The sequence below is a fragment of the Aureobasidium melanogenum genome (assembly GCF_000721775.1).
Source record: "Aureobasidium melanogenum CBS 110374 unplaced genomic scaffold scaffold_18, whole genome shotgun sequence".
NCBI lineage: Eukaryota > Fungi > Ascomycota > Dothideomycetes > Dothideales > Saccotheciaceae > Aureobasidium > Aureobasidium melanogenum.
In genome coordinates, this window is record NW_024470070.1 from 196,822 (window position 1) to 211,250 (window position 14,429).

The 14,429-nt window shown below is 50.6% G+C and overlaps 6 protein-coding genes across 6 annotated transcripts; 3 read left to right on the plus strand and 3 right to left on the minus strand.

Moving 5' to 3' along the window:
- Positions 1–351: 351 nt before the first annotated feature.
- M437DRAFT_77078 (SAE2-domain-containing protein) lies at positions 352–2,307 on the minus strand (the record flags this gene model as incomplete). The annotated part of the gene is made up of 1 exon (XM_041026737.1): positions 352–2,307. The coding sequence occupies one exon, from the start codon at positions 2,305–2,307 to the stop codon at positions 352–354; it is 1,956 nt and encodes a 651-aa protein (XP_040877735.1).
- Positions 2,308–2,535: 228 nt separating this feature from the next.
- Positions 2,536–4,206, plus strand: M437DRAFT_86428 (uncharacterized protein; the record flags this gene model as incomplete). Its single annotated transcript, XM_041028453.1, has 1 exon — positions 2,536–4,206. The coding sequence occupies one exon, from the start codon at positions 2,536–2,538 to the stop codon at positions 4,204–4,206; it is 1,671 nt and encodes a 556-aa protein (XP_040877736.1).
- A 280-nt stretch (positions 4,207–4,486) lies between these two features.
- On the minus strand, positions 4,487–10,661 carry M437DRAFT_86429 (HEAT repeat protein-like protein; the record flags this gene model as incomplete). The annotated part of the gene is made up of 3 exons (XM_041028454.1): positions 4,487–7,780; positions 7,831–8,196; positions 8,244–10,661. The coding sequence occupies 3 exons, from the start codon at positions 10,659–10,661 to the stop codon at positions 4,487–4,489; spliced, it is 6,078 nt and encodes a 2,025-aa protein (XP_040877737.1).
- Positions 10,662–10,903: 242 nt separating this feature from the next.
- Positions 10,904–11,791, plus strand: M437DRAFT_53718 (YebC-like protein; the record flags this gene model as incomplete). The annotated part of the gene is made up of 1 exon (XM_041022575.1): positions 10,904–11,791. One exon carries the CDS (start codon positions 10,904–10,906, stop codon positions 11,789–11,791), a length of 888 nt encoding a protein of 295 aa, XP_040877738.1.
- A 294-nt stretch (positions 11,792–12,085) lies between these two features.
- Positions 12,086–12,354, minus strand: M437DRAFT_18888 (uncharacterized protein; the record flags this gene model as incomplete). Its single annotated transcript, XM_041018978.1, has 2 exons — positions 12,086–12,274; positions 12,325–12,354. Coding segments are annotated over 2 exons (219 nt in total), but the record flags the coding sequence as incomplete, so codon positions are not given.
- A 1,004-nt stretch (positions 12,355–13,358) lies between these two features.
- Positions 13,359–13,979, plus strand: M437DRAFT_53539 (HAD-like protein; the record flags this gene model as incomplete). Its single annotated transcript, XM_041022541.1, has 1 exon — positions 13,359–13,979. A coding segment is annotated over one exon (621 nt), but the record flags the coding sequence as incomplete, so codon positions are not given.
- Positions 13,980–14,429: the final 450 nt, after the last annotated feature.

Sequence of the window (14,429 nt, forward strand, 5' to 3'; positions counted from 1 at the left end):
ATGCAATCAGGGAAGCTGCCGGGGTCATTATTGCTAATAGCTCTGGCGGGGCACCATGACGCGTGTGGGGTCAAGCCGACTTGCCGCTTGTTATACCCCCACTCTTGACTGTTAATGACCAGACATTATACATTAACTTCGACTCATATTGAGCCACGGTAATCGTAGAAACAATGATATTAGAGGACAAGTAATGTATGATACTGTTGTAGCTCTGAAATCTGCTAGCATTAGGGTTGCTGGTTCTCTTAAGATATGCAAGAAGTAAGTAATAGCAAGAGTGAAGCGAATGTGAGTACTCGAACTCGGACTTGACTTCAATCTCGAATGTGCATATGTCCTTCGGGCCACTCAGATCTCATCCCGGAAGACGTAGCGGCCACCTCTCATGGCTTCTCGCCATCTCTCTTCCACCTTCTGCCGATCCCTTTTACTTGCTTCTTCCCAATCTTGTTCGAGTTCTTGTGTCGTGGGCATCTCAGTACGCCAGAAGCCAGGAGGTGTCTGTGGCCTTTGCCAGATTTCTCGATGTTTGCCATGTTGGTCCGCAAATGCCTTGGTTCTTGCTTCAACCAGCATGTTCTGTCTTTCCTGTGCTGTGGCTTTGTGGATCGTGGACGCATATGCTGAGCCCAAGTATCCTTGCAGTGTCAGCTCATTGTCGGTAAGTGAAGTGTCTTGTGGCAAGCCGCCTGCGGCAATGAAGCGTCGAATCGCGCCACAGCACTCTTCTCTTGTACAACCAGGTAAACACTTCTTCTCCTCGCGCTTGCGGACGCTTTCGCGATAAGCATACCCTAGTTGACCGCCAGCAGTGTTGGGATTTACTCTGAAGTCGTCAAGATTTAGGCGATGGAGTGGTCGGGCGCGCAATGGCTCATGTTCAGGTAAGATTGCCCCTGGGTCGTCTGTTCCGGTGGATCTCACGACAGCAGCGCGAGGAGATGGCTTATCTCGAACAGTCCTGGTGATGCGACTGACAGGCCTCTCTACAGACTTTGAGACTGTTTGACCCTCTAAATCTTTCGAAGAAGCATCGTTTAGCCAATCGCGTTGTCGTCGAGTCGCTGGCGCGGAACGTGGACTCAAAATTGTTCTATCAAGTTGAGGTGAAGTTCCTTCAAGAAGTCCGTTAAGCCTTCCAGTGCCTACAGCTTTTGGAGTAGAACCATCAATACGTGGTTTCTTAAATCCTCGTTCAGTGTTATCTCCATCTTCTGAAAGCACGTGCACAGCAGTAGCTCCCCTACTATGGTCAAGCTTCTTGCCGGAAGTTACAGGAGCAGCACTCGTCCGAGGTAGAGTTGGAGTGTTGGGACTCAAGTCATGCAATGGGCCAGATCGTGGACGCGACTCGTCAGGTCCAGCACTCTTGCCAACAGTTCTGACCAGCGTATTCTTTCTTCTTTTTGATGCACTACCAGAGCCAGGCTCTGTCTTGACAGTCTTGACCGTACCACCCGAAAGCTGAAGATCGTCTTCAAAAGCATCTGCATCATCATCGATGGCGATATCGGCATCTCCGTCACTGGAGGGGCGAGTCTCTGGTGCACGATTTGACGGAGTTTCAGGATGGCCAAATGAGCTTCGTGTGGACTCGAGATCCCGGTCTTCCGATTGCCTCAAAGGTGCTCGACTGAGAGGGTGTCTTTCAATATTCAGTTTGGGTTGTTGTAGAGGAGGCTGATCTCGGTAGACGTCTAGATCCGAAGTCTCTGTCCTGAAGAAAGTGGGGACTGGCGTGCGCGAGTTATGCGGACTGCTGCTCAGAAGCTCATTCTTGACCTTGTAAGCTTGCGAGTCTTTCTTTGGAGAGTTCCTTTTCCTCTTGAGGGCTTTCGCAGAGACAACGACGGGAGTATCGTCAGAGTGTGCAATAGAGCTAGAACGAGCTTCGCCTTCGGTGGTCTGACTTGAGGTAATTCTGCTGTGAGTTGGAGAATGCGATGACGCGGCGGAAGTGTTCCTAACAACATCCAGAGCCGGATTTGGTAGGGCAAGAGCATCTTCAATGTTTTCCAGATTGGATTGAACAGCACGAGGAGTGGCAAAGCCCTGGTTCTCAAATTCGCGATTGGCCTCTCGCAAGGCCTGTTTTGCCAGTTTCTTGTCGATATAGTCCTTCCATTTGCGAACAGTCTCTTTTGCTTCGCGTATCTTCTGGGCAGCTTTCAAGGCACGAGCCTCAGCAGCCTTTCTGTATTCGTGGTATGTTTTCTGGAGAGCTTCATGTTTCAGGAGTAGCTCGTTGTATTGAGCAAGGGTTACAAAGCCATCAGGTATGTTATTAGACGACTCTGCTTCCATGGGTACTGAGCTGAAATATTAGTATTCCAGAGGGATTAGGACATGCCGTTATAGAAAATAGCAGACGCGAAAGACAAAGGCAGACGCGTGCCTGACGAGGCCGAGGCACGCGGGGCGGGAGATCGGCCGAAAGCTAGCCCAAGGAGATTGCGGAGATATGATAAGACCCGATGCATACCCAAGTTCGCCGCCGTGAACGAACCTCGACTTATCCTTGACAGTGACAGGATGGTCAAGCGTAGGGCGTCGGACGCGCTCGAGGATGACGAGCGCAAAACCAAGAGACAACATGCAAATAATCCCGATCGATTGTCGAGGCTCAGTCACGAGTTGACGCTCAGGGTGCTTTCGTTCCTGCCCGTGCCCGACCTCATCATCTGCCAGAGCGTGTCGCGACATTTTCACCGACTTGCTGGCGACTCACAATTATGGAAGGCGCTCTACTACAACCGATTCGTCCGTCCGAGAGCATCCCGCATACCTGGAATCAATGAATCTGGTGTTCCTGCTGAAAGCTTGTGGTATTCGAGCAAGCTCTCCAAATGGCTAGACGAGGACAATCTGGTTAGCAGAGGGAAGGAAACAAACTGGAAGAGGCAATACAAAACACGTCACAATTGGACAAAAGGCACATGCGGCGTCAGCGAGGTTCCTGTCTCGCCAGAGCCATCGGTTCCACCCACACTACTGCAGATGCACGACGGCATTATCGTTATGGCCGACAATCTCCATGGCTTGCGCGCATGGTCATCTCAATCAGGCCGAGATATGCTAGCTACCATGAAATTCCCCCATAACACCAGCCCTCCTTCGGCTCTGGCTGTAGACTCTGCATCTTCATCTTCCTCGACCGTTGCCATTGCTGTCGGCTTCCAGGATGGCTCTTTCACCGTCTATCATCTTAATATCCTCGAGCGCCGCTTCATTCCTCGCTACTCCCACGAACCTTCTTCCAACGGCATGATCTCTGCCACTGCTTTGTCCTTCCCCTATCTTGCCACCATGACTGCCGGCCAACTTCTATCTTTCTACAAATTCATGCCCAACAAGGATGAGGCGTCGGAGGGCACAGCCTTGAAACCTCCACTTCTCTTGCAGTCATTACACTCACGTACCGTCTGGCCACCTCTTACTCTATCCATTCGACCACAGCCAGATAGCGTGCTTGTGTCAATCGCCTACTCACTACCTACATATCTCAGCGGCTGGACCGTTGGAATCCAGGAAATGCGCCTGACCTCAGCCGGAACTCTGATAGAATCACGCCTCACCTCAGCAATCGACCAAAACTATCGCCCTCTTACCTTCAATTCTTCCAATCCACCTGCAACGCCAGCTCCACAAACAATACCTCCATTTGGTCACTTCAACACCTCCGAAGCCAACCAGATACATTCTAAACCAACCTCCCTGTCCTACTCTCACCCTTATCTACTAGTTTCTCATCCCGACAACACATTAACTCTCTACCTCGTCTCCTCGACCACCGACTTGCTCAAAATCAGCCCAGGCAACAGACTATGGGGCCACACCTCTTCAGTATCAGGAGCTCATGTCGGCGGCCGCGGCAAAGCAGTCTCAGTCAGCACCCGCGGCGACGAGTTACGTGTCTGGGAACTTGAAGGCGGATTTGCTTCAGCATCTGCTCGACGCCGCTTAGCTGCCGGCGAATTGAGTGTACAACTACGACCTGAGAAATCATTATCTCCGCCGTGTGCCCAAGAATCAACCTCAAGCATCAAATCAGGCGGTATAGGCTTGAGTCTTGCACTCAAGGATAGAGATATCGATGAAACTAGCATGACACGAGGGTTTATTGGATTTGACGATGAAAAAGTGGTTGTGCTTAGGGAGCGGCATTGTGGTAATCAGGCTTTGGTGATTTATGACTTTACATAGAAAGGATAGAGGGGTCTTTTCTCATGATGATTTACGATGATTTGGAATGGATTTCTGTTTTCTCTGCCTCTATTCCGGTCCTATCGTTCTTGATCTCCGGCTGTGACATCTCTCTTTGTCCTGTCGCCATCCGACAGTATTCAAATAATGCAAGTCCCAAGTATCATTATTGCACCTTGAACAGAAGAACATCACAAACATCTCGAAACAGCAAAATCTCAAACTCTCATATTCTCTGGTATCATATCTCTAACGACTTCCCTTTCCTTCTCTACTTGACTCAAAAGTTCATCTTCAAAGCAATGGTCGGTTCCTTTTCTTCAACCTCCTCTCTAACTTCCTGTTTCGGCCCTTGTGAACCCTTGATAATCTTCTCCATCAACGATTTTTGCTCAACACTTAGTCTCATCACGACACCTCTAAATGCATTAGCGTCATTACTCGCCAACTCCAACAATCGTGCTGCTGTTTCTTTTTGCACAGTGTTGCTAGTTTCTTTCTCGGCGCGAGCGAGGAGAGTTGGGATGAGCAACGCGAAACCTGCGAGTTTCTTGTCGGAGGCGAAGGTGGAGATTGCTGTTGTGAGGGATTGTGCGATGATGGTGCGGCTTTGGTCGATGCCTTCGAGATCAGAGGGGGCGGTGAGGAAAGTCACTAGACGTGGTAGAAGACGTGACAAGATGGCTGGATGTGCAGCGCCACGAATGGGTACAACTAGTAGTGTTCGCACACAGCCAGCAGCCATCTTCGTCGTCATCGGGTTGTCGAGACATTCCGTTAACTCACTCACAAAGCGGAGAAGAGCAGGGTCGTTAGCCTCAAAAGCGGCATTGGCGGAGGTAATAAGCATGGTGCCTGCTAGTATGGTGTTCTTCTCACATGGTAGAGATGCTTCAAACTCGCGTTTCTGGGCATTTTTGAGGATCATCAGGAAGCGAGCAAGTGTGCTGCGGACCTGCTTCTTGGTATCTTCACCAGGGTCCGCACCAACGCCACTGATGAAACGGCGGAAGATGGGTAATGCTTGTGGTATCAAAGTTGCTTGACATGCACCTGTGCTCATGATTGTGACAAAGATCTGGAAGATGCATGCATGCAGATCGGCTTTGATGATGGAGGGGAAGACCTCGGAAGCATCGACCAGTGCATCCAAAGAGAGGCGTGCTAGTGTTACAGCTTCATCCGTGATGTCGGCACGTACAGGACGAGGACTTTCTGCCAGGCCGGGCACAATACTTGCCAATACCAGTACAATGATGCGAGTCAGCTCGAAAAGTTGGTCGATATCATCTGATAGATGGTCATCCGCACTCATGCCCTGTCTTGAGGAGGGATGACCAACACAAAGGTTTCTTGCGATCTCGACAATTACAGTCTGCACATTCGATGGCTCCGTAAGAACCATGCGATCAAGCAGATCCATCGTCTCATTGAAGATGACCTCTTGATAGATGGCATTTCCTGAAATTGATGGTCGAAGAATTCTCTTAAGTGCTTGCAGAATCTCAAGTTTTTGTGCTCTTGCAGTTGCTGAGTCTGCACCGGGCTTGCTGGCAAGGGCTTCGAACGCAAGACCAAACAGCACGAAGAAGAATGCCACAGGCTCTTCACGATAATTGATATCGGTCCCTCGGGACACGGTATTGCCGTTGTCAGTATCAGCTTGCGTCTTGCCGTCCAGTGCATCGAACACAAATTCGCTGTCTTCATCGATCAGGCTGGCAATGGCATCGACGAGACTCAACCACGAGTCCTGATAGAACTTGAGTAATGTCTCACGGTTCAATGCAGCGTAAACTGTCTCGAGATCGTCCGACAATGGCGTCGCGCTAGTATTGTTCGAGATGTCGGGTTCGAAGCGCAAGCGGGAGTACTCTCTGAGGGACGATAACCATAGAGGAGTCAATTTTGCAACATGAGGTTTTACCACATCGACCAGATATTTCTGCTCGGCCGTGGCGATCTGCAAGCCAGCCCATGCAGAAAAGACCGACATGCGTACCATGACCTGAGCATTTGGGCTAAGACCTTTGAGCTCGCCGATGGAAGACGTTTCGGTAGACCCTGCGAAAGTCTCAAGGGCTGCTACTAGAATTTTCAAGATACGCCCCATTCGGTCAATGTCGGTGACAATTCCAGTCGACACAAAGGTAGCGCAGACATTGATCGCTTCGGCGGCTAATTCAGGAGACGAATCGACAGCAAACGCAGGAGTCAATGCGGAACTGATCTGGGCTTGATATTGCTCGAGTAGCATGGCTTCGGTGAAATCGGGATCGGGCACACCGCCAAACAGTCTTAGAACTTGGTCGATGATGTGCAGACCAAGAATGCGAAGACCCACAACGTTGGCAGTGGAAGCAGAGAAAGCGACACGCACAACATCTGCCACTCTCTGTTGGAGCGAAGCTAAGGCAGGAATGTCTTCGTTGATGGCCGATTCCTTGACGACACTGTCCAAGAGGCTGTTAAGAAGGTTCATGCAAAATAGTCGTACCTGCCATCTCAAGAGCTCTTGGCTTGATGTCGGCGCAGAAGCGTCTTCGTCCTTCGTGCCTGCTCCAGCAGCAAAACCTGCGACTTCTTCATCTTGAAGGTCAGTCGCGGCTGCCTTTTTGGCTGCAGCCTCGTCTTGAGTAGCATTGTCGACACGGGCCTTGGCTTTGGTGAGAACTGTGTTGCATCTCTGTATCCAGCCCGCTGTGTCTGTCAACCCAGTCTGTGACAACCAATTGACGAAGATTTCCTTGATGGTCTCCTGGACTGGATTTTCATCGAGCATATCCCACAGCTTCTCTTCGAGTCCTGGATTTGCTGCACGTACGATGTCCTCAGCATCCCGGCGCATGAGATTGGCCAATCCCTTGATCGCCATATCGCGGATTTCAAGAGACTCAGAGTCGAGATCTGCTTGCAACCGTTTCACATACTTCTCAAATTCCATGTGACCTGGGGCATACATCGAGAGGTTGCCCAAACATCTGGTGCTCTCGACTAGGACTAGGACATCATTCTCGGTTTGGAATTGTCGGATAAGAGTCAAGACCATGCCGCGTGGCTTGGCCATCTCAGAAAGGTCTGGACCCATCACATTGATGATGGCATCCACACAACACACATTAGCAGCAGTCGTTTGCAGCTCTACTTCCAGGTTGGAAGAAGCCAGCGGTCCAGTTTCCGTATTGTGCGTATCCAGTACGTACAACTGGCCAAGAAGGCCAATCGTACTCGAAACATATCCGGAGAATGTCAAGCCGGCGGAATCAATGATCCTCTTGAGACTTTCTAGCGCCCAAAAGTGTACCAGTGGATGCGGATCGGCGCAAAGAGACATGAATATACCAAGTATGGTCTTGAGGTGGAAACTGGCCGCCATACCACCGAGCGAATTGTGTATGCAAGCGAGAGCAAGAGCACAGCCAGATCGAACGTGAGGTTCAGTGTTTGAGACGATGGTCTCGATCAGGTAGTTGATCTCGCGTGAAGTCAAGTCATTGCCGCCGACCTCGCAAAGGCGACCTAAAGCCTGGGCAGCAATATGACGAACGCTCTCATCAGGGTCGGCGATGAAATTCTGTCATGGTGTCAGCTACGAAATTGCGTCTAGAATGCTGAGCAACTTACGTGAAGCAGATTTTGCATGTTCTTCTCCGCGTTTGCGCTCTGTAATTTACCTTCCAACCCATTGACTTGTCCCGTTAATACCTTGCAGGTCACCAGTAGAGCCAGTGCAACGTTGGCACTGAGCGCTGTCTTCTGTACTACGCTCTTCTGTACAGCGGGTGATGTCAAGAAGGCGTTCACTTGTTCCAGTATGCTGTCTTGAATTCTAGGAGATTGTAAGGGGAAAGCCAATGCAAAAATACCGATTGCACTGTTGACCACTTCTGTGGCTGGTGGCTGTGGTTGATCGTACACTCGAGGTCCATCAGGTGTAACGTAGGAAGTTGTTGAATCGTGCTCCCACGCGCCGCCGATTGGCGAGAGAAGCTGCTAGGGGTCAGCGCGGCCCAGCACGTAAGTTACATATATCTTACCGTTCTATCTATTACTGCTTCATAACTGTGCCTTGAGGTCCAGTGTTCTTTCGATTCACCCTGTTTCTCGAAAGGCAAAGGGGAGTAGTCCAAGCCATTGATAAGGCCATTGACGCCGAATCCGCTGTTGTCACCCATTCCCCAAACATTATCAAGTGTACCAGCAGAACTAGCAATTGATACGCTCAGGGAGGAAGGCCCAAGACGTTCTGGATCAGCGAATGAAGACACAGCCAACGGCAAAACATTTGACTGGGTAGCGATTTCTGAGGCTGCGGCTGGACTAGCAGTCACAAGAGCGGTGTAACATTGGAAGACCCTACGCCTGACCATGAGATCAAAGTCTACTAATTGAAGAGCAGGAGACAAGCGTTGTGACATGTCCTCGGACGTCTTCTTTTCAGGCAAGATGGAGAGGAACGTGCCGGTATTTTGCAACATGCTCGCAAGTCGCCTCGATACATCAGAGGTCAGAAGCTTGATGTTGTAATGCAAAAATGCCTTGACAGACCCCAACGCGCACTCACGAACGTGAGCAAGGAAACTCAATTCAAGTTGACTCTGTCGCGACATGTTCTCCTTGTTCGGAGGTGCAAGTGCGTTCTTCCACAAAAGCAACAACTGCGAGAGATGAATTTTGACAAAATTGGGTCCCAGTGACATGAGACCACCGATCATGATCCAAGCGACCTGCACTTGGGTACTCGATACTCGCAAGTCAGAGTTACTACTGGATTTGAGCAGACCAGTGGCCTGTGAAAGCACGCGAGCGTAAACGTCCACGGATCCATAAAGTGGATGCTTGTACGAGGCACTCAAGACAGCGGCAAGACCGTTTGCATATCCGGCGCATCTCCTTGGACTCTGGCGGGGTCCAGTAAGCAGACCAATTTCCCGGTTGACACTGTTCATACAGATTGTCACTGTCGGAAGAAGTTGTTGAGGACAAGCCAGCACAAAGGACCTCATACACCTCGAAGCGTGAACCTGGACGGTATAGCTTGGATGCTGTAAAACTTGCAACAGTGATTCACGACAAGTTTCCGAGATGACGCTTATAGCAGCGTCGAGCTTGTCTATTAGTGATGCCAGGGCACTCAAAGCTGCCGTGAGCACTTGTTTACCAGGTTCCGGGCGCTCTTTGATAACTTGAGGATAGTCCTTGATGATATCGTTCATAAGGAATCGGGCAGCATTCAATTGAGATGTTTCTCCGAGCATGTTTCCGACCAGATGCTGTAGGATAATGCGGACAAACTTCCTGGTCATTAGATTGCGATAACGATGATACGTAAGACTCTGATGACTTAATAAGTCGGTAAACAGATGTTTTGCAATGACACCATATTGTCTCTCAACAACGCTCTCACCCAGGGCGGTGAATATCTGCTTGTAGCATATAGCAATAGCAGCACGGGTCCTATTTGAGGCCGCAGGTTTGCAATACTGAGCTGATAGTTGTCGCATGATGTCCAGCAGGCTGAAGGCTACAGATGTAATAGGCTTGGATGATACAGGAGTGGTAGGGCGTTCTATGTCTTCTTCACCATCCTCGGCGGCTCCTTGTTTCTTTGACTTTTTCGACTTCTTCGGAGGGAGAACATCTCGTACGGGAGTTTCTGAGAAGCTCTTGACAAGTACAGCAGCCATGCAAGTGGAAGCGGCGTGACGCACGGGTACCGAGGGGCTGTCCATGGCTTTCCATAAGACAGTTTGTAGCTTCTCGAAGTCGTTGGAGTTGTCATAGTAAGAGGTGCAAGTGGCCAACTGCTCGAGGCACCAACAAGCGTTTATCTGAACCAGCAGAGCCTTGTCGCTCGAAGCAGCACTACGGGCCGATTTCCAGATGTCCTTTGCAACAGATTCGTCGACCGAATTGCCAATGCCCTTAATGACGCGACCCAGAGCCTTGTATATGGCACTTCGTAAGCCCGCATGGCTCGATGCTAGCTTGAATGTGCGCAAAAGAGAGGTACAAGTCAAGGCAGAGAGACTAATGGCGCTGTCGCCAGCTGCCTCGAAGATTGCGCCCAGACAATGTACGGCAGCATGTTTAGCCTTTAGAGGCTTGTCTTTCCCAGCGTTCAGTATGGCAGCCAGGTCATTGATGGACTCGTACAGCAGCTTGCGATTTCCTTTGGCGAAGAGGGACGCGAAGGTGTTTGCGAGATTGTTACGAATGACACGTGTTGGAGCGGGGGAAGGAAGGTCGACAATCTGTAGAAGCTCTTTCTTGATCCAGACTTGGTTCGCGGAAGCGCCATCTCCGTCCAGAGAGTTTGCGTGACGAGAAAGGTCCGAGGTGAAGGTCAAGAGGTATAGGTCCTGTTGCTCGGAGGGGAGAGCGTGAAGCTTGGCTATGTCGAGCTGTAGGGTCGAGTCGGCCACCGGAGGCGGGGCGTTCTGATCTGTCGACATTTGCGATTGCGATTAGGGCGAGTTCATTGGGATTAAATCGACTTTTGTTGTGAATTATGTGAATGGGTTTCAGGAGTCGAGCACCTGTAACCCGCAGCTGGCGAGACCCCCGGTGATGGCCATCTCCACACTTTGACGGGCCGTGGTCGAGGCAGAGCTCATGAATTTGTGCTCTTTCCTCATCGCATTCCACTTCCTTCCTGTTTCGTTTGTCGCGTTTGATTTCTGTTTTATTTATCGTTATGCAGTCTTTCCCGACTCTCGCTGCACCTTGTCGCCACGCATATCGATGCCTTAGCCGTCGTGCCACCGCCTCCCGGAGCTTCCACCAAGCAGCCGCAAGCCAGTCCGGTCACAGTAGATGGTCAAAAATCAAGCACGATAAAGCCAAAGCCGACAGTTCCAAGAACAAGGCCCGGAGTGTTTTTGCACAAGAAATAGCCACGGCCTCGAAACTTTTTGGCGGCGACCCAAACTTCAACCCCAGACTGGCAGATCTGATTGTCAAGGCCAACAGGAGCGGCTTCGCAAAAGCTTCCATCGAGGCTGCTATAGCTCGTGGCCAAGGACGATCCGTCAATGGTGCCGCTCTGGAAACTGTCACCCTTGAGGCCATGCTGCCCAACAACGTCGGTGTGGTCATCGACTGCGAGACCGACAGCAGACTACGAACGCTGGCCGATCTTCGAGTCATCATCAAGCAACATGGTGGAAATGCGACGCCCACAGGCTATCTCTTCACCAAGAAGGGCAGGATAATATTCGCCAACAAGGATGGTGTAGGTGTGGACGAAGTCTTCGAGCCTGCTCTGGAAGCAGGTGCCCTGGATGTAGAAGAAGATGGCGAGGGTCGAGTGGTTGTATACACCGAGCCGAGTGACACAAAGGCGACCGGAGAGACTTTGTCGGCAGCGCTGAGTCTAGACATCGCCAGCTCAGAGATCATCTCGGATGCCAACGAGGATACCAAGGTGGCTCTGAGCAATGCCGAAGCGACGCAGGAGCTGATCAAGTTCGCCGACGCCATCCAGGATAAAGAGAACGGAGTGCAAGGCATCTACATGAACGTAGCCCAAGGTACGCTAGAAGAGGGAGCGTGGGCCGAGTTGCAGAGCAGAATCACGGCTTGATTGTAATGTACATATAACCAGCAATATACCCCAATGTCGATATCTCCCCTCAGTCTTGCGCCAAACTCCACCATGCCTTTCCCATAATGTACAGAGTGATATTTTGATCGTGATGCGAAGCGGCTACTTGAGCCATGAGAACCAGCCCTTGGATTGTGAAGGATTCGTGGGTTGCTCAGGCTGCTGTGGTTGCTGGAAGGAGGCAGAGTCGGTGTTCTTTAGACTCTCAAGGATGGGGCTGGGCTGCGAATCGATGTGCTGTTCGACAGGAGCATGGTCGCCCTCGAGTTCGAGTCTTCTTTGGCGAGCGGCCAAGCGGCGAGCGCGTAGTCTGGCCAGTTCCGACTGGATCTCGTCCTTCTCGAAGGGAATGTGATGGGTCTCGTTCTCCTTGGGCCAGAAGTCTGGGACGGAAAAGCGCTCGTCGAGGTTTGTGCCAAAGTAGTACATCCAGCCGATGGGGAACATGATGTACATGCCGAACTGGTGGCGCATTAGTGTTTGATGTGGTGAATGGGTCGCATGAAAGGCACCTTGAAGACTTCGAGATTGGGACCTCCCATGATTGCGGTGTTGGGAAAGTAAGTGTTTGTCGGCGGATTGATCGACTCTTGTTCTTGAATGAATCGAAGGCGGGCAGAGCATCAGCAGACACCGAGACGCCGATTGAAGATTGTCATGGATCTAGACTTTGTCACATGCAAAATGCCTGAGAAAATTGCGGCGTGAATGCGACACCTCCGAGATGCATTTCACTGCTAGAGCTATGTAAATTCAATCCAGTTCAACTCGAAACACAGTGGCTTCATTCTTTCATCAGCCGTCCCTCTGCGCTCGCGCAACCCATCACCTGCGCGCCCCGTTCTCGCTTCCATTCCCAATCACCGACTTCCACCATTCATTCCATGCCGCGACTATGCAGACCGACAAGGTTGCGAGTCAAATGAACGATTTATCAGTCCAAGAACAGCCCAAGAAGCGGAAACCTCGCTGGTCCAAAACAAAGAAAAGAGAACAAGCCGCCATCAAGTCGTCGCTACAACAAGATCAACACGCTGCCTTTCCACCTCCTCTCGACCTATCTACCGAGCAACCTCGACCGCCCGACCAAGATCCCAATCTCGTCCGCTATCTTCCCCTCGACACTTCTTTTCCTGAGGCTTCCTATCGTTCTTCAGGCTTTCGCGCCATCAATTCCTCCGCCCAGGACTATCCTCCACCAGTCGCTCCTCCAACTTTCACTCCTATAAACCGCCATCCCTCGTCATTCTTCGTGCCATCCTACGCAGCCCACCTTCCACCACCTCCTCCTTTTTGGACACCTCAAACTCAACATTCATATGCCCAACCGCTTGCTTTCCACTCACAGCCACATTTCCAGCCAGAAGTCTCGCATGGTTCCACTCACGCGCCTGTCAACACAACTAGCCGTCAGTCACACACATGGCAGGGCAATGATACTTTCTCCAACTCAGACCTCTCTCGACGGTTGCCACATGACAATCAAGATCCTGAAGTCCGCACTCCCAGACCGTCCGACAAGCGCGCTCGTGCAATTGGCAAACTACTCCGCCCAACTCCCTCACTTCCGTATCTTATGAACTCTCTCGTCACATCTCCCAAGCTTGACCGCCCAAAGTCGTTGCTTGTCGTTCTCGATCTGAATGGTGTTCTGGCATTTCGCAAGAAGAAGAGCAGAGGTTACAAGCCTAGACCCAACCTCGACACTTTTCTCGATTATCTATTTTCCAACCACTATGTCATGATCTGGTCGAGCGGCATGCCCGAGAATGTCGAACGTATCATGGGACACATGCTCTCCTACGAACGACAACAAAAGCTCGTAGCAATTTGGTCACGCGACAAGCTTCGCCTACCTGCCCATCTGTTTTCTGAAAAAGTCCAGGTTTACAAGCAACTAAGCTGGATTTGGGAGGATCCAACTCTACAGATGAATGCACCGCTGGGAGGCTGGAGCCAGCGAGATACAGTATTGGTTGACGACTCGATTGACAAAGCAGCTGCTGAACCTCACAACTTGATCGAGGTGGACGAGTTTACCAACAGTGCTGCTCAACACGAGAATACAACTCTACTGGATGTCATCTCATATCTGGAGACTATTCGCTGGTACGATAACGTCAGTGCCGAGATACGTGCTGCTCCATTTCTTGCACCTAAGGCTTGAATGCACATGCTGACCAGTCTGTTTTTTTTTGAAAAATATTGTAATGATGAAATGACCCTCAAAGATACCCCTATACTGCTTGCTTTTCTTTTCCAATTTACATATAAACCAAGCACATTGCTCTGGTCTTCATAACATATGTGCAATCGGCGTCCAAAACTTTCACTGTCGTTCTGAGAACATGCTAAATCCGTGGTTCGCCTTCGAAGGCATCACAAAGTCAAACGGATCTGTTCCGAGGGATGTCGTTAAAGATTTGACAAACATCCTGACCCTCCAGATAGTCCTCGATCTAGTGATAGGAGTTATACATTGCTTTTCAGCCCTTTAGTATTACCATTATTCATGGAAGGTGAAGATGCGCATACAGTGGGGTCTCAGAAGTTTCGCAAAGCCGGCCACTTGGCGGCTTTCCGCGCGCCCACCCCCTTTCGTTTGATTGAATGCGCG